Source organism: Cydia splendana, chromosome 11, assembly GCF_910591565.1.
Source record: "Cydia splendana chromosome 11, ilCydSple1.2, whole genome shotgun sequence".
Lineage (NCBI taxonomy): Eukaryota > Metazoa > Arthropoda > Insecta > Lepidoptera > Tortricidae > Cydia > Cydia splendana.
In genome coordinates this window covers 3,456,507-3,476,647 of record NC_085970.1, presented here as the reverse complement: position 1 = coordinate 3,476,647, position 20,141 = coordinate 3,456,507, and the positions used below count along the sequence as shown (strand labels likewise).

At 37.8% G+C, this 20,141-nt stretch overlaps 1 protein-coding gene across 1 annotated transcript in view; it reads left to right on the top strand.

Moving 5' to 3' along the window:
- The window catches only part of LOC134794699 (coronin-7), a 31,023-nt gene extending 18,527 nt beyond the window's left edge, over positions 1 to 12,496 (top strand). The window contains exons 15-23 of the mRNA XM_063766472.1: positions 4,898 to 5,140; positions 5,643 to 5,902; positions 6,428 to 6,549; positions 6,842 to 6,980; positions 7,462 to 7,593; positions 8,097 to 8,171; positions 8,830 to 8,965; positions 10,463 to 10,575; positions 12,347 to 12,496. Of these exons, the coding sequence (XP_063622542.1) occupies positions 4,898 to 5,140; positions 5,643 to 5,902; positions 6,428 to 6,549; positions 6,842 to 6,980; positions 7,462 to 7,593; positions 8,097 to 8,171; positions 8,830 to 8,965; positions 10,463 to 10,575; positions 12,347 to 12,439 (1,313 nt within the window). The 3' untranslated portion in view covers positions 12,440 to 12,496. The remainder of the gene's footprint in view (positions 1 to 4,897; positions 5,141 to 5,642; positions 5,903 to 6,427; positions 6,550 to 6,841; positions 6,981 to 7,461; positions 7,594 to 8,096; positions 8,172 to 8,829; positions 8,966 to 10,462; positions 10,576 to 12,346) is intronic.
- Positions 12,497 to 20,141: the final 7,645 nt, after the last annotated feature.

Genomic DNA, 20,141 nt, shown 5'->3' with positions numbered 1-20,141 from the left:
ATTCCTTATATATAGCGGTTGTTGAGTATCTGAAATTTTTTAATGTAGCCACCTTAATAACTGCTCTTTGAGCTCGTTCAATTGCAATCATATGAGACTTTTTGGCACCTCCCCAAGCTTCAATACCGTATGATATGATGGACTGGCATAGTGCAAAATACACATTCTTGACAACACCAGGATCCCTTAAATGCCTAATGTTTTTAAATATATGCATTAGTTTTCTTACCCGAGAACATAAAGAATTAATGTGGTAGTTCCATTTTAAGTTTTGATCTATATTTATACCAAGATATTTTACAACATTAGTTGCTTCAAGTGTGTAGCAGTTACAGGGAGCTGTGTAAGTGCACAGGCCTCTTTCAGCAGTGCACTTAACATCATGCCATGATGGTCCATCAAACATAAGCACAGTATCATCAGCAAAGGTCACAATAGCGGCATTTTGGAGTTTAAGGCGACAGAGGCCATCTATATATATTAAAAATAAAGTAGGGCCAAGAACGCTACCCTGCGGTACCCCGAATTTTACCAGCGTCTCATCACTTTTATGTTCACCTATTTTAACCACTTGAGTTCTGTCAGTAAGATAGTCAGTGAAAAGTAGGTGAGGAGTTCCTCTTATGCCTAGGTTCAGTAGTTTATCAAGAAGGATTGGGATAGAGACAGTGTCGAAGGCCTTGGCTAAGCCAAGGAATACTCCTACGCATTTGGATTTGGAATCGAGTTTATTGACAATATGTCCGACAACGTGATTAATTGCATCTGTAGTTGAAATATTATTTCGAAAACCATATTGATTACTTGACAGTAAGTTAAAGCTTTGCAGGAAATGTATAAGACGTTTATTTATAACTTTTTCGAGGATTTTAGATACAACAGAAAGTAGTGAGATCGGCCGGTAGTTAGTGACACTGTCTTTATCCCCCGCCTTGTAGATAGGAACAACTACAGACCTTTTAAGCGCTTTGGGGAATACACCATTGGATAAGGCTAAGTTACAAATGTGAGCAATGGGTTTAGCAACGGAGGAAGTTGATAGCTTGAGAAGTGCAGATGGTATACCATCCCAACCAGTAGAAGAACTATTTTTTAGTGTCATAATTATATTTGTTACTTCAGTTTCATCAGTAGGCAACAATACTAGTGAATTAGCTGGGGTCTCTATACAAGGTTGTTCATTAGGCACATTAGAGGGAGTGTGACAGAGACGTGTAGTAATATTCGCGGCAAGCTCTTGTCCTATATTGGTAAAATATTCGTTAATAAGGTTGACTGACTCTTTAGGATCTGATTTATTTTTAATTAGGCTAAGCGGTTCAGTCTGAGGTTTTTTAATATAACATATCTCTTTTATTATATTCCAGGTCTTTTTTAAGTCATTTTTGTGCTTATTGATCATGTCACGTTCATAATTTCGCTTTAGTTTATTAAGTATTTGATTACAAGTGTTTCTATACCTCTTATATGAGATCTGCAGGATTTGATCTGTAGGATACTTTCGCGATTTTAAATGAAGTCTGTCTCTGTGTCTCATACAGCGAAGTAAACCAGGCGTTATCCATGGCTTGTGTCTTCTTTTCCTATTTGAAGTCCTAGTAATAGTCATGTTTTTTTCTATAATGCTGGCGACAGTTGATAGAAAGTTGTTTGTAGACACATTAGCATCACTACAATTTAAAATAGGATTCCAGTCAGTACTTAAGAGATCCTGTCAGGCAGCTTCATAATTAATTTGGGATCTCTTATTCTGTGTCGAAGAGAGAGTATAGTTTGTTGTAATGGCCGTTATAACACAGAAGTGGTCTGTTAGACTCGTTTGATACACTAATGTAGTAGTTGGGAGGTTAGTTTTAATAATTGAGTGATCTAGGCAATTGTTTTGCCGGGTAGGGAAATAGTGACTAGGCATAAGTCCATGCATGGCAACCATGTTCAGCAGGTCGGAGCATCTCTGATCAGATGAGTCATGTTTGATATCAATGTTGATATCACCCATTAATACAACATTTTTAAAACTTCGAATCGAATGCATAATTTTATCTAATGTAGTTAAAAATCGGTCAATATACCTATAGCAGGGCGGTCGGTATATACCAAAGATAGCAATATCTTGATCAATTTTAATCAGTAAACAGTTGGCATCTTCAAGGTCAGGTTCACACACTCGGAAGTTTAAGTCGGATTTAATATAAACTACCACACCACTATTTTGGTTAATTCGTTTCAAAGTAGAATAACATGTATAATTGGGTAATGTGGGAAGTATCAAGTCATCACTTAACCAACATTCAGTTAAAATGATTATATCGAATTCAATTTCAAAACTAGCTAGAAAACCCTGGAAATTGTCAAAATTGCATGATATACTTCTTATATTTTGCGTAATTAAAGTTAGGCTACGTTGATTTTTGTTAGTTTGTAATAAATGTTTACATTGGCTGGGGTTTTCGACTAGGAATGATTTACCGGCGGTAATATTTTCATCAATGTCCTCAATAACGTTATTTAGTATCATACCAAAAATAAGTACTAGTTAGATATGCAGAAAACACAGTAAGGAGTGTTTTCTGCGAGAATAGATGTATTATAAAACAAGTGAAAATACTATCGCCGCACGTAAATAGGTTACCCACCCTGCCACTATAAAAAACAATAAGAAACAGTAATACATATGGGGTTTTTAATTCCATATAGGTTATCTTTTTTAGAATCTCTCTGGTGTGGTTTTTTTGGTGTGATTGTGTATAGGTTATGTTTAGTGTGATGCGAGGTCTAGTATTACTTACGACTATAAGTATAAATATGTAGTATGAGCACATATGCATGTTAATTAATAAATAAAAAGAGGCACTAGTATATTCCAAGTATAAAACTAAAAGTATTGACAGTCATGCTTGAGTGTTTTCCAACTGTTTGGAGTCCGCAATTTCAATAGCTGGCTGGCCCTCTTGCTTCCTCACGAACAGTCTTCCCCCGGAGGTCCACGAAGAGTAGAAGTCACCTTTTTTTACGCCGGATCTCGCGAGGAACCGTAGTTGACTACATTTGGGTGTGAGCCGCTCATTTATAAATACTGTGTTTATAGGTTGACAGTCAAAGTGACCTGTATTGAATTTGTCAGAGGGGCTACCGCGAAAACCGATATTTGCAAATTGCGGGGATCTTTCTCTTTTACTCCAATGAAGGCGTAATAAGAGTGACAGAGAAAAATGCCCGCAATTTGCGAACTTCGATTTTCGCGGTTACAGCCCAGTTTTATTAGCAGCATTAAACTTCTTGTGTCCCCTAAGTAGGTTATTTTTTTGTGTCACATTACAAAATTCAACCACTATAGGCCTTGGCTCATTTTGTTTGCCGCGCGCACGAAACAAAGAACGAATAAAACATTTATTATAATCCAAGTTCAGAGCCGTATGTATTTTTTCTACGACGGCGAATGCCTCTTCTGTGTTCTCAGTGGGGATATTACGTATTTCTACACTGGTTTCTAATAGTTTTCTCTGAAGCGATTCTACTTGGCGGCCCATGTTGTTCACAACCGATGTGGTAGCTTGTTCTTTAATTTCAAGTGTTCCTACACGGTCTTGTAGCTGAGTTTGTTGTGCACGTATATCGTTCAGCATAGAGTATACACTGTCGTTTTGCTCCTTAACTTGTGCGATATTGTTTTCCATCTTAGCGAAGCTCGTAGCTTGTTCTTGTTTCAAGTCTTGGAACATTGTAAGTAGTGATTCCATTTGGGAGGCAAGACAATAATCACGATCTTTTCTCTTTCTAGATGTTACACTGGATTCCGACTTTTCAGAGTCCGACATCACAGTAAGATCTGGGTTTGACTGCGTTTCCGACGGCAGGGAATTTTGTGGCGTTCGTGTCAGTGATGACATGTCCTTCATTTATTTATTGGTTTAGTTGTAATAGTTATAGCGAAGTATTTCGTAGTAGATACTAGACGATCGTTGATGGCGTGCGCTGCGTAGCGCCTCGTAGCAATTTCGTAGCAGCGCGTAGCCGATAGCTCCGTTGGGTGATAGTCTAACTGGATATACACTTGTCTCGTTTTGACTGCACTCACGAGGATAGATTGCGACAGGGACACTGCACTTGATAAAGAGTATGTGATTACCGCGACCAATGAGATTTAAGATAACTATTTTAGCATAAATTAAATGTGCGCGGAGTATTGGGACGCGTCCGCTAGCTACGGTATCCGAGAGGGGAGGGGAGTAATTTTTTAATTAGAATTTAAATGTTGGCAAATTAGAGCGTTTTAATCGCGCGTCATTATTCTCTGCACGACAATTGCCATAATAGAAGGACTGTCGTTTATGTAAAAAAATATCAGAATTTTAATACATATTTTAAACAATATTTGCTGTTGAAGAAAATGATGAAAAAACCGGACAAGTGCGAGTCGGACTCGCCCACCGAGGGTTCCGTACTATTTAGTATTTGTTGTTATAGCGGCAACAGAAATACATAATCTGTGAAAATTTCAACTGTCTAGCTACCACGGTTCATGAGATACACCCTGGTGACAGACAGACAGACGGACAATGAAGTCTTAGTAATAGGGTCCTGTTTTTACTTTTCGGGTACGGAACCCTAAAAATATCCGCAAAAAACTAATGTTCACCCACAGACAAAACATCCTCCTGACTGAGCATAGTCGCGCTACCCCCTCTGCCACGCATACGGTAATTTTACTCCATGTTCGAGTCGAAAGTGTCTTTGTGTGACGTCCGTGACTTTGAACGGACCAATCACGGCACGGGATTTCGCTCACCTCGTCCCGCGCACCCCCGCATTTTAGGCATCATCGGTTGCATGAAATAATTGCCCTAAACTCGGTCTAGAGGATTCCTAGTCTATGTGTTCACCGTTCTGTTCGCAGCTAACGGCGTCCGCTGCGCCGTGCCCGTGTCGGGCGGCGGCGGCCGCGTCGCCATCGTGGAGCTGCCGCGCGGCGCCACGCCCGCCGCCGTCGCACCCCCCACGCACCCCTCAGGGCTACACCCCCCCGCCTTGCTACACCCCGCGGTGCTGCAGGACTGGGCCTGGGATCCCTTCAGGGATGAAAGGCTCCTAGTGGCCTGCGATGATGGCATGATTCGAGAATGGATTATCCCGGAAGGAGGTAAGTCTTGACCGTTTCTTTCTGGGTCTCTATTGTTTCCCAAAAAGTTTTAAGTCTATGGTTTGTCCGCATTTTCGTTAGTCATAATTTGTTTTTCTCAAAAACGCGTAACTTTTCAGGATTACCATAAAACAAACCTAACCTATCTATAGGATAACCTTACGAAAACCCTGATAATATCAAGTACCGATGCAGAATACATGTCTTGTACTAAAGTAATTCACTTTTTATGAGAACTACCTAACAGGACCTACTCGGATAAAATGCAATATAAGAACTGCAATTTTCAAACATGAAACCCACAAAAGGATCCAGTCCAATCCAGGATCCACGAGATTTTAACGCTATTCTTTAGGTTTTAGTTCGTTTAGTTTTGTTTTAGGATTTCAAGACTTGACACACAATTATTAAATTGGAATATCATCAATAAAAGTAATCAAAGAGTAGCGTTACTCTTGCGAACTTTTATCAAAGCGACACTCACCAAATAAATTATTTCCAGGCCTCCAAGAGTCCTCGAACACGCCAAACCGCACGTTCTCCGCGCACCCGGACAAGATCTACATAGTGCGGTTCCACCCGACCGCCTCCGACGTGCTCACCACCGCAGCACACGACCTCACTATTAAGATATGGGATCTCAGCCTAGATGTACCAGAAGCGGCTATTACTCTTACTGGGCATACAGAGCAGATATTTGCCTTGGATTGGTCGCCTTGCGGGGAATATTTGGCTACAGTGTGCAAGGATGGACTTGTCAGGGTAAGACAGTTTTAAATAATAAATTTATAAATAACTTAACTATTAAGATTATGGGATCTCAGCCTAGATGTGGCTGAAGCGGCCCTAACGCTTACTAATAGACATACAGGGCAGATATTCGCTTTAGATTGGTCGCCTTGTGGACATTATTTGGCTACTGTCTGTAAGAATGGACTTGTTAGGAAAGGGGCCCACAGATTACCAGTTCGCCGGACGATATCGACGAAAAGACAGTTCCGAACAACTGACAGGCTGATATCGTCGGGCGAACTGGTAATCAGTGGGCCCCTTAAGTCGAAGTTCAACATCAAGATATCTTTATTACAGATATGACAATTCAGATTAAAATGTTATTTGCTCAATACAGAATATAAATAACACTTAACTTTGTACAAGTCTAAATGAGATCATAATCGCTTGTTTTGCTAATATTCTTGCGGTTTGAGTAGCTTGATTACGTACTTTTGCCTTTTATCTGTATGGGTTGAATCACACAGTGAATGCAACCTTTTAATTTCGCTTCAGATCTTCAAGCCACGATCTTCGACGGAAGCTATCCGCAGCGGCCCCGGACCAGCGGGCAGCCGCGGTGCGAGGATAGTTTGGGCTCTCAACGAAACTCATCTAGTCGTCACTGGGTTTGACAAGTAAGTTCTAACTCTTCAATCGTTAGACAACAGCATCATTTAATTTAAAACATATGGTATCTAAAGAAGAAGTTGAATGTTTATGAGTGCCTAGGGAAATTAATTAGTAGATAATAAGATATCTAAGACCATATTACATATATTATGTTTGACAGAGTTATACTTCAGACCAATAGTATCGAAACATCTCCAATATTGGATTTATGAGTACTAAATATAATAGTTTTAACGTTTTTTTCTTATTTGGCTTGTTTTTCCATATTATCGATTGACGTTTTTTACTTGTTTGCAGAGTATCAGAGCGACAAATCTACCTGTACAAGGCGAGCGATCTGAGCGGTCCCGTGTGTACTGTGGGCTTGGATGTGTCTCCGGCAATATTACAGACGCATATCGACCATGATTCCGGCACCATCTTCCTCACGGGACGGGTAAGTTGTAGGTGGTTGTTCTTGTTGTTCTTCTATACTTTCTATAGTTATGACTGCATCGGACAGATTACTTAGACTCGGGTATACTATAATACTTTTATTTGTAAAGTCGGTTAGTTCTTAATATCGTAAAATGGACAGTCATCGATTGGTCCTCTAACCTTAGGGTCAATTGCACTAACCACACTTGACGGGCTGGTCGTCGTCACTCAGCAGTGAGCCATGGAACTTCCCATTAAACATGCGACCGTTTTAACAGTGATAGATGGTTAATTTGGTGCAATACACCCAAAGTTCTTTTTTATCAAATTGTTGTAAAATAAAGTTGGTCAAGCAGATCTTGTCAGTAGAAAAAGGCGGCAAATTTGAAAAATGTAGGGGCGAAGGGATATCGTCTCATATAAAATTTGAATTTCGCACCTTTTTCTACTGACAAGATTTGCTTGACCATCTATATTTTACATTTTTTATATTATTTCAGGGTGACTCAACAATCTACTGCTACGAGGTGACAAGCGAAGCTCCCTACCTGTGTGCTTTGTCACACCACCGCTCACCGACGCTGCACCAGGGCATCTCCTTCCTTAACAAGAAGTTGGTCGCTGTAGAAAAGGTACGTCGCCTTATTTTATTCTACTCGTCGACTTTAATGGTTGAATTAAGACTTCGTATACCAAACGTAATCGCATACTATTCAATCTGGGCTCCCGGCTCGACTGTAATGACTTCTTACGAAACGCTTTAGTCAACAGCAATTCGACCAATCACGTGTCGCCAAGGGATAAAACAAAAGACATCAACGCGCTAATATTTAATTAATACGAAGTGCGTTGATGTCTTTTGTACTATCTCTTTATCACGATTGTATAAAATACTATCAGCGGGAGACTTTTATCTCATGGTGCTGGTGAACCATTATAGCATTATTATAGTGACATATGTGACATTCTCCAAAAGGGTACTTATTGTCGGTTGTCAATAAGGCGCTATTTCCATATAGCGTCAATTTGAAATCAACCTTATCGACAACCGACAAGGTGGTACCTTTTGGTTAAAAACGTCACATATTGTAGTGAAATGCAACATTATGAATTTAGGGATGATTATTCATTGCAGGTGGAATTCGCGAGGGCGCTGAGGCTGACCAACGGCAATATCGAGCCTCTGTCCTTCACTGTGCCTAGGATAAAGGTTAGTTAACCCTTTAACGTCAGTCAGTGTCAGAAATTATGCAAAATTGAATCCTAACACTTTGAAATATAGTTCAAAATCATAGTCGGAAATATATTCCATCTCCCTTAATAAATTAAGTAGGTTAAATCCTACACCATTTATTACTACAACGGTTTATGTTCATGTCTAGAACTTAATTTTTGTAGATATTTCTTTGAGTGCAATGGATGCAACTGAAATAAACTGTGTTTCTCCTACACTAAAGTAGTGTGGAAGTAGCTTCATTTTCTTGTAAGTCGTAAGCGGAGTTTGCTTGGAGTAGAAGCAGCCCGATCTTGGTTTAGGCTAAGAACGCACTGCGATTAATTTCTTGCGGTTTCAGAACCACAAAAAGTGTAACGTACGGCATGCTTCATAAGCGCACGCACTGAAACCGCAAGAAATTAGACTCAAATCGCAAGAAATTAATAGCAGTGCGTTCTAAGCCCTTGTTACTGCAGTCTGTTATAACACCACATTAATCTTTTTTTTTTTTTGTAGGGGCTAATTGACAATATGTATATCGAAAAATTCAGGGAAAGACTTTTTAGTTTTATTAACAAGTGGGTTAAGCTCCGGTCTGTCCATTGACATCTTGACACATTTTCTGCAAGTTAACGAGATGGTTGGTTTTCAGAGCGAGCTTTTCCAAGACGATCTGTTCCCACCGACACTAGTAACGTGGGAGCCGTGGCAATCATCGCGAGCCTGGCTTTCTAATAACCACATCAACCCGCGCACAGCCAGTCTGCAGCCGCCTGGAATGCAGCCATGTGAGTACATAAAGTGTCATTCTATGGAACTTGCTAACTATGTAAACAAACCGCCATATTGAAATTGTCTCTGAATGTTGAATTTACTAGTGACTTTTGTTTACATAGTTAGCAAGTTCCATAGAATGACACTTTAAATAGATACACACTACATTTCCACAACACACATGCAGCCCAATTCGAACAATGCTTATAAGATGTCACAGCGGTACGATACCGATTTGCCAGTTGCAAAAGGTGAAATAATTAAATTACCTACTTATTATTCTCTCTTTTTAAGCTAAATTTGCTCTTTACTTTTGTTTCGGTTAAGTTATTTTTTTTAATCTTATAAATAAATAAAATATATTAATTCATATAGTATAAGTTAGTACTTAGCAGTCGCCTTGAGTCACCGCCTCAATTTCGGGCAGGCTGAAAATCAGCGCTGAAACCACGCAGCTTAAGTGTGTAAAAATAATTGTAACCTAAAATCCTCGTTGTGGCAATACATTATTTATCTATCTATCTATCTATCAAAAGTGACATTTCTTCTATCGAAAACGTCACTTTTCACTTGACTCTGACAGATCGGCATCGTATCGCTGTGACGTCATATAAGCGTTGTCCGAGTTGTGCCTATGGTAGATATTTACAAAAGAAAAGTTTGTCAAAAAGAATAAAAGAAAAACTTTGAATTCCACAAAAAGACGTAAAAAGGAGTTAATCATGTGTTTGTGCCTTATCTAATACCTTTAAACGAGCAATTCTTGTTTACTTATATATTTCGGGGATCTCGGAAACGGCTCTAACGATTGAAATTTGCTATATGGGGGTTTTCGGTGGCGATAAATCGATCTAAAGTGTCATTCCATGGAACTTGCTAACTATGTAAACAAACCGCCATATTGAAATTGTCAAAGAGTGATGAATTTACTAGTGACTTTTGTTTACATAGTTAGCAAGTTCCATAGAATGACACTTTAGCAAGGTCTTATCTCTGGGAAAACGCGCATTTTTGAGTTTTTATATCTTTTCCGAGCAAAACTCGGTCTCCCAGATATTAAAAGCTTAATCATCTACAAATGTTCATGTTGTGTATGTGTGTGTATATCTGATAGTCGCGGCAATATTTTACTATTTGACCTTTTTATACTTATTTCAATTTTTAACAAGCATAAACGTCTGCTAACGATGCTACTGAATTTAGAATAAATTTAAAAGTGGAAAAATTACTGTCTTGGGTGTGACTTGAACTCACGGCCTCTGGATCGATACTCCAGCGCTCTGCCATCTGAGCCACCGAGACCTCATCCATAGCCGGCAAATCTTTCCACCATATTACGGGTCAAGGGGACCCTAGCGACATCTACCTTAAGAGTGTTACACTTCTTAAACGGCTACCGGAGTTCCACGTTACATTGGAAATTCACCAGTTACGATGTGCTCCCCATACTAATTTTAATTTTTAACTTTTATATGTATTCTAAGCTCATTTTATACTTGTACACTTTACAGTGTCAGCGCATTCCGTGCCCGCCGCCAAGGAGCCGGCGAAGCCCCCTCAGAAGCCCAAGCCCGACCTGATCAAGTCACACGTGCCACTCGACCCTAAGGAGAAACAGGACAGCGTGAGTTTCCTTTACACCTATCCTCCTAAAAATCGGTTTTCCTAGGATAGCGGTGCCGTCATATAGCGGCCGTCTCCATACTAAATAATACGGCTAAATATGGATGTCGTAGTATTTGTATGGAGACGGCCGCTATATGATGGCACCGCTATCCTACGAAACCAGAGCATAAGACCCAGAGTCATTTTTGCAGTTTTGTATTTGGATCCTTCTTTTTAGTTCAAAATTCGATTTTAATTTGTTCTTTTTAAAGGAACTCAGGACTTAGGAGGCTATTCACTATTAAAAGTTATTTACAAGTTAGTAGTAGTAGTGGTAAAACACTTTTTGTACAAGAAATAAAAACAAAACAGGAAAAATAACATTCATCATTAGTACAAAAGCGAACTTATCCCTTTAAGGGATCACTTCCAGTTAACCTTTGAGCAATTGAGGGAGAATTGGAGACGGTAGACATAGTAAAAGCTAGTATAGTAGTAGTAGTTTGGTAGGTTAGTTATAGTACAAGCTTTGCTTGGTTTGGGGCTAGGTTGATCTGTGTAAGGTGTCCCCTAATATTTATTTATTTCCTGCTAGATTTGGACATTTTGAAGGTCCTAAAAAATTGTTCTCCAAAATTTGAACACTGTACAGTAGTGCATAATTATTTTCCATCGTATTTTCACGCAAACGTACGAACGTGTCTTGCTATTTCAGTCAGTCTCTGTACAAAAAGTACTGAGGTTGATTGAAGTAGCATGACAAATACGAACGTTTCCGAGAAAATAAGATGGAAAACAATTATGCATTACATCTGTAACTGTTTATTACTCCGAACTGCCCGAAAATCATTCCAGAGTTTTTAGGGTTCCGTACCCAAAGGGTAAAAACGGGACCCTATTACTAAGACTCCGCTGTCCGTCCGCCCGTCCGTCCGTCTGTCACCAGGCTGTATCTCAAGAACCGTGATAGCTAGACAGTTGAAATTTTCACAGATGATGTATTTCTGTTGCCGCTATAACAACAAATACTTAAAAGTACGGAACCCTCGGTGGGCGAAGCCGACTCGCACTTGTCCGGGTTTTTATACATAAAAATAAATAGCAATATGTCCTTATTGGTCAACAAATCAAAATGTTGTTTTTTGCAACAAAGATTGAAAATAAGTCTGTGTTGTGTAAAAATTCTGTGCTAAGTACCTATGTCATTAAATGTTGTAATTATACCACAGTGTAAAAAGTAACAGTGGACCGACGCCTTTGATGTTTGAGTAAATGCCGACACCGCACAAGATCACAGTAGGGTTTTACACAACTTTTACACACTGCCCAAAATTAAAACATTTCAAATAAGACACGCTACCTCTGTAAGGAGTACAGAGCTACTAACAATGGCGATGTATGCAGCTCGGGTGCGCGCGGCCCACCCCTCGCTCCTCGCACCCCGCACGATTGCCCTGTCTAGACGGCTTCGTCGTATGACCGTATTATTTTATAGTTTTATACTGATTATACCATCGTTCTTAATAGGGTATTTTCCTACTAGTCAAATCAGTTACTTTTTTAGAACTGTCAAAACGATTTGCTAATGTGGAATTTATATGAAACATAACATCGTGACGTCACGGTCAACTCACCTACTTTTTATATTTCTATCCGATTTATTAAATAAAACTTGTGTTTAAAAATAACTCCTATCTGTGTTTTTCTAATAATTATCTGGTGCTTTATTTCATGCATGGTGTAAAATAATTTATTTTAAATATGACAGTATAATACACTATTGTCAACAGATAATGAAATCCATGAGCGCCAAGGTGGCAATGGACTTGAAGTTAGAGCAGGACAGCATGGAGGGCGTCGACCAGGCGGAATGGGACCAGTGAGCTGCCGACCAATTCTTCTTACACCGACAAAACATACCTTAAGTATAACACACTAAAGCTCAAAATAGGTTGACACACCCTTAAGAAATAACCATAGAGTTGAAATGTAAGCCGAGGTAGGGCTGGGTCAAAATTATAGTCGTTGTCCCCAAAAAATGTGACGGGGTGGAGCTTTTTGTTTGGGGTTTAGTTTTTGATTTTTCTCAAAAGTATTATATTATAATCTACAGCTAGAAAGACGTAATAGCACTCAGCTTTTTTTTGTTAAAGACGAAAATAGAAGCGTGACAGAGTGGCCAGAAACAAGACAACGTCAAGAATTTTGACCCGGCTACGACAAAACTTATTTCTTAATACGTTTTTCTCGTGTTTATACGTGATACGCACACATTCGCAAGTTGAGGTCGAGCGGTGAATGCCTCAAACCCGATAAGTATGTATGCGTAGGAACAAAATCGGCTTGTCGTGGAGTCACAGTTTTGTATATCGGTTTTGTATAACCTACCTCTGTATATCAGTCCACTCCGTGGGACAAATCCTGTCATAATCCATGTGTAAGGAGATATGCTGTTTCTTCTAAGGTTTATTACAATTCGGTATAGTAATGGTTATCTACGCACGGCAATGACGTAAAATAGCGATAAAGAAACAAATCCTTCAAATTTAAAACTCTTAACTCCATTTGAAGGAAAGAGATTTTACCCTTAGGGTGGTATTCCACCTATCCAATTTCTTTGTCCAATGTCATTGCGTCTCGCTCTCTCATTAAGCAAAATGTAAAGCCCCGTCTCCATATCGCGCGGCAAGCCATCGAGTTGGCTCGCGCGGCAGCCCGGTATCCATTGCGCGCGGCTGCCGCGCGAGACAATGTTCGATGGTTTGCCGCGCGATATGGAGACGAGGCTTGAGACGCAATACACACTGGACCAAAAAATTGGATAGATGGAATAGGAACCTTAGGAACCTCCCTTAGGAACAGACTGTTAGGTGTAAGAAGTTTTCTATGATGCTTTCAGTCCCAGTTTTTGTATATCTTTAGATATAGATTAGCTATTTAGAAATGATTAACTCGAGGAATATATTGGCAACGATTCTTAGACCTATTTGTTACAGTATTTAATTTATTTTCGTCAGTTTCCTAATGTATCTAGAAACTCTGCTGTTAAGAATCAAATTGTTTGTATAGTTCTTCACAATACATATGGTGCTACTTTACCGCCCTAGGGCGGTATTAAGGACAATACGTGCCTGTGTCAAAAATTTAAAGGGCCATATGTACTGTAAAACGTTGTACTATATACGTGCGAAAAGGTAATTCGCAACTCGTGTCGATTTAAAACACTTCCTTCGGTCGTGTTTCAATTAATCGCCACTCGTTGGGAATTTCCTACTTTTCGCACGTGTATCGTAATGTACTATTCCTAAACTTGTTTCACAAACAACGTTCAATGACAAAATGTTATATAAGCATCATTTCAAATAGGTCTAAAGTAATACCACGTTTTCCGCTGCCGTTTGCCGTATGTCATTATGGCATTTCGCGTGCGGTTAACGTATAAATGTAGGAAGCATAAGACTATAGTTATACGAATTCCATATAGGATTCCCGCCCCTATGATTACGGACCTTGATACATATTTTATAGAACTTTTTCCCGACTTGCGTAGCTTTTCGATAATCGTAAGATAGCTGGACTAAATACGATTTGTTTTAAAAGTATTATTTCAGACGTAAATGTTTTGGGAGATACAGTGAAGTTTAATACAATTGGATTTTTTCTTTTACTCATTTTATCGCTAAGCTGTAGTCATAGCCTTAATAAGATACCATGAGTTTCCCGGTATGTAGCGAAAGTGCTTTGTGGAGGCGAAATAGCTATATGTTATGATTACCTATGGCGTGAAATTAAGGATTAACCCAACTCTTACTAGTTTAATTGTAAAGGCTTTTTTTTTGTAAGTCTGTATAGTGAAAATTTCATTGTATCTCACAAAACATTTTAATGAACGGTCTTCAATACTATTTTCATTAATACGACCAACACTATCAACTAGGTACAACTTAAAATGCACCTTCGCGCTTTATGATAAAGTATAAAATTGCGTGCTAAAACGGAGTATTATCGTAAAGTTTAACCGCCTTATTCATAAACGCTCTACAAACCTCAATTAGCTAACAATCGTGTGTCCTTATCTGTCATTTTGACTTATGTGTTTGTAAGAAAGGGATAAAACATAAATTAACTAAATCAGGCCCGTAAAGTTTTATGAATAAGGGTCTGGTTAAATAAATATACGGTCTGGTTAAAATCATGACAAAACCACGCGTGTTGAAAACCGCGCCAAGTATTTATTCTGATCTCACCTACGACCAAACTCTGACTGCGAAGCGATGCTCATTAATGCTCACTAATTATACACTGAAAATCAATAAACACAGGTACATTTTATATAGGAGCCGTGCGTGTTGGAAGGTCTGCCATCTTGTGGCCTGAAACGGAAACATAAACTATACATTGACACTTCACGCCAAAAAGCATGTGCTGCCCTCTAGAGTTCACGCGTTTTCTTGTGAATTCAAGGTTCTGCCATCTTGTGAGCTACATTGGAAGCTTAAACTTGACATTTACACTTCGCGCTAATTAACAGAGGGTTCCTGTGCTGCCCCTCACTATGCACGTTCCCTACGAGATCATTCAAAAAGTACCAGTTTTCATTGATTTTGATTTTAGCATTTCGTTTAATTCCCAAAGTGTTGTGGCGAAGTGATATATTAGATAACTTAATGTAATCTACAATAAATAATGCACTACGATACGAACTATGAACTAAATTAATTTAATAGTTATCGCACATATTCCAAGGATCACATTTAAGGTTTTTTTACGCAGAAAACGTCTTCATGTCAAATGAAAAAGACACAATATAAAACCACTTATGGACGGTCAATTTTATATAACTACTTCTTTTGAAAGTAAAATTCTGATGTCTTCGATGCAGCATTTAGTAACTGGAGACGCCTTGTTTGTAATTTTTTGTAAAAACAGTCTGCCAATTTTAGCGGGGAGGGGCACGTCAAATGTATGTATGTGTACAAATAGCCATGTCAGATAAACGTCAGTCCATACAGATGTATGCACAATTGTGCAAGGTTTTCGGCAGAGGGGTAAGCTCTCAAGGGTGACTCCGGTTATTAAATGCTCTAAGCTTCGATGTTATGTGATTGTGTTTTCGATTTTCGTTATGAACTCGCTTATTGCCTAAGAATAGTCCCCCAACTCAGAAACGTAACATTCCTACGTTTGCCATATGAAATGCATTTATTTATACGTACTTTATGTATTTAAATATTGTTACTATGTAAATCGTAACGCGTATATATAGATAAGGAAATATAGGGTACTTCTGCGGTTATCACACTGATGCGGTTTCGCAGGTGGTGTGAGCGAGATAACGCTATTCACGTGTATAGTAATGTCCCGCTCGCACACCGCGTCATGCGGCTCCGAATCCAATGTGAAGACCGTCTTAGGGAATTGACGATTTTTTTTCTAAGTAATATTGTATTGCTATATGATTGTTAGGGTGGCGATCCACTGCGTTACACTTTTTTTTAACCTTTTGACCGCCAAAGAAGTCTACTCGCGCGCGGATACAGTCCAATATCAACCTTTGTGCATTCCGACAAGTTTCACGATGACGCGCCGCACACGATAGGCGTGGCGCTCAAAGCGTTAATAAAAGAACCGGTTTCTCGGAATACCGGTTTTAACCGGTTTCTCGGAATACCGGTCTTAACCGGTTTCTCGGAATACCGATCTTAACCGGTTTCTCGGAATACCGGTTTTAACCGGTTTCTATATATTCAGTGGATGTTCATATTGTATACAGAATCATATATATTATTATATTAGTGCGTTTAGTATTGCTAGTTGATGCCATACATCACACGTTTTGCTCAAACAGCCAAAGAGTTCTGTCTCGTCAACATAATTTATTTACAATGTTGATTTGTACTCGGTTCCTATTACGCTATGTCAGATGGAATTGGTCTAATTGTTTCATAGCATTTTTTTAAATTCAATGATTGCTCAAATGTTTAGAGTTAGACCAAGCTAAGTTGTCAGCGATTTTGATAGCCCAGACGGTGCAAGTGTTATTTTAAACGTCAAACTTAACTCTAGCTTAGCTTCAAAATAAATACAACCGTTTATTTTGTCTTGACGTTTCTGACTGTATGTGTATGCTAATTATTTATAGACCACATAGATTGCTTGAAATAAAAGTACTATCAAACCTTTTTGTCGACAAAGTCCTGTTTTCTTAAAATTATGTATAATAATTTGCAAATATATAAAATGTGCTCAATATAACAGTGTGAAGGAACCGAGTCGGCTACTATTCGTTATCTCCAAATATTTAGCTTTTTAAAGGTCATGCCATTCAAATAAACACAACGAAATCCGTGCATCTTTGGCATAAACGACATTTAAAACAGTAAAATCAAGGAGTTTAATTAATAGTAGTCTTAAAAAACATACATATAAACCCTCATGGGTTAAACTATGTGATTTGGTCTTTTTGATTATGTACTCTATATTTTATTGTAGGCATCATTATAGGTCCTATTAAACAGAATCTCGTAACGACATTATTTATAATGTATTTGTAAGTTTTGTAAAGGAAATTTGGTAAATTAAATGACGGTACTGATTGAACGAGCTAAACTATAGTTGTCCCTTTCACTTCTAATTATAGAAGATTTAAGTAAGAGGGAGTAAACTGGTGATTCTACTTTACCGGTTTCGGTAAACATGCATTTAAAAATAGATTTTATTGACTACCGCAAATAGCTCGTCTTTTGTCTAAAGTGACATTTCATCGGCTATACTGTTAACGGACAATAAGCCTTATTGCGAAGATATAAGGTACACCAAAGATCAGTTAAAAGTCAGATCAGTTCTTTTGACTGATATTAGTTTGGCTCGTTCATTCAGTAGGTACGATTCTTCAAAGTTTGTAAGTGGCAATGAATTTTTGTAAATTGATTAAATATCGAGGTATTCCTCATATCTCCCATCTCGTTCCAATTCAACGCTTACGAGCGAGACAGGGAGATACGTACGCTTTCGTATTACTTAAATATAGATAGAGTAGATGTAATTTTATTACTAGTCAAAAAGCTATTCCTTATGGTTTCATGCGTATTTCCTTAATATTAATTTATGATTATAATTCAAGAGTATTTTCTTTTAATTAAGTTGGTCACTTTTTGTCAAAACTTCTTGTTTAAATATACCGTTATCACCTTACAGTATACTGATTTACAAAAATATCTGAACTTGTTGACGATATCCTGGATGTTTCGATATTTTGAGCAGTCTGTTTGCTCAGGTTCGATGGTGGTATACGTGTAGTTTGACAAGTAAATTTTGACATTTGCACATATCCATATCATGGCTATAAGCTATTTCAATATACATAATATTAAAATACGCACCTTTGGTATATCTTAATACTTCCAAATGTTTGATATGGCATTTGACATTCATATTAAATGTTATATAATGTTTTTAAAAAAATATTTGAAACCTATAACTTGAATGACAAAAGTTAAATTAACGATGTAAATTGTAATTAACCCATTCGTATGACATTTTCATCGTTTTGATATTTAATCGCATAAATTAATTACATAGATCACCTGACATTTTTATATAATCAAATCCTAATGGCGGTGTGAAAAATCTTATGATTTGGGTGTTGATTTGGATTATAAACGGGTATTGAATAATAAACTGGTACAATTCGAAAGGACACTTACATTTATATGACCTTTTTGGATTTTTAAACCTTAAATGACTTTTTTGTGCATTGTCTGCAAGGAAATCGTGTAGATATTTTTCAACTTTACGCCCGTTGAGATGACGTATTGTTCCCAGTATTCGAGATTTTTCACACCACTAGTGTATACCATGTTAATTGTAAGATTGTATGGCAGGTAATTTTGTATTTTGTAACGAATTGTCATGCAAATTGCTTTTGCACAAATCCTGATCCGTACCAAAGTTGTGGAATGACAATAATTTGTTTCCTAGAATCTTCCAAATTATGACAACTTCTGTTTTCTGCGCATTCAACACAATACAAATATGTATGGCTCGAGTGTCTTCAAAATAGTAGAAATAAGTATTATTTTCATGTGTTATTCGCTGAAATAAAGACTGATACCGGTTAAATTTCCAAACCGTTATCATGTGTGACATAAAATATTTTTAATACGGTTTTGTTGCAAAAAAAATAATATTGAACCGGTTTTTAATATTAACAGTTTACCGGAATAACCGGTTTAAAACTATTAAAACTGGCTATAGACAGTAAAAGGAGAGGGGCTTCTAAGTTCTTTTGTACTCACCCAGTCGTCTCCTATTGTACTTGTCGAATAAACAGGTTAATTTCGGTTGAGATAAAGTTTATTTTTTTCTGGACCCTGTCATTGAATTATTCAATGCTATTTGTGTATGTTAAAGTAAAGAAAATACTGTTTACCATCCTCCAGAATCTTACTGTTTGTATTGTGTACCGAAAATTATAATCTGATTATTTAGAAACTTACTAAGTCGATATTGTAACGGATTATGTACTATAAAATTACTAGAAGTATAACTTTGGCATGAGTCAAATCATATCAGGGTTATGTTGTTCACCTTTTTTGTATTTTATTGAAGTTTTCAATGAATTTGCTAGTCTTACAAAAATGCAAATTTTAGAATCCATTTTTTTATCTTTAATGAATTGGATCGCGATTGCTACAATTTTTGGTAAACGAGTGCCAATGTGTTTTTTTAATTTTGTATAAAAATTGGCTAAATGTATAATAGTTCACGCCTTTACCAATTAAAGTTATGCATGATTGAAATATCAATCTAAAATGAGTCTTACAGCTTTATGAAAGGGTTGATGTTTCTGTGAGCAGGTTTGTTGGTAATGTTTAGCAGACATCAGGGAATGTGTGTGTATTTTTCATACTTTTGGACGTTAAGCCCTACAGATATCCTAGTGTTAAGGCAATATTTGGAGATATTTTTATTATTTTGCATTTTTTTATTAAACTCTTGCTAATAAATTATGTGTTTTATTTATGAATGTGTTTTCATTAATTGGCGCCTTATAGGACATATGCACCTTTGTAGGATCCCTTGTAGTTTCGTTATGTCCGTCTGTTTGTGTGTAAATATTTTTGATAATTATCGCTCGAAATTGTACAAAATGCTATAAATATGGGGAAATATAAATTTCACGGCAAAAAGTAGTTATCAATACTACTATACTTCAGGGGGCCTAGCCAAGTGTACGACTGTCACCAAATTTTGCATTCCGAGAAGTGGCTGGCTCTTTCAAAACTTGGCGCCTTCATGACACTTTCCTAAAAAATATACAGCTACTATGATTCCGATGAATGAAGCTCCTTTGAAACCGGTAAAAAATACGAATACATTTACGGCTTATTTTATCCTACATATGTACAGTCAAGTGTAAAAATATGGGTGCATACAACTTACTCAAAAATATGTCCCATAGTTCTTATGGCGGTCAGCATAATATAATCAGCGCGTGTCGATAGCTTAGTATAGATTAGAACGGAGTCTGTACTCACCCAACCCAGTTTCCCTAAAGTGGTGACCCCGAGTTGGGGTCTCTAC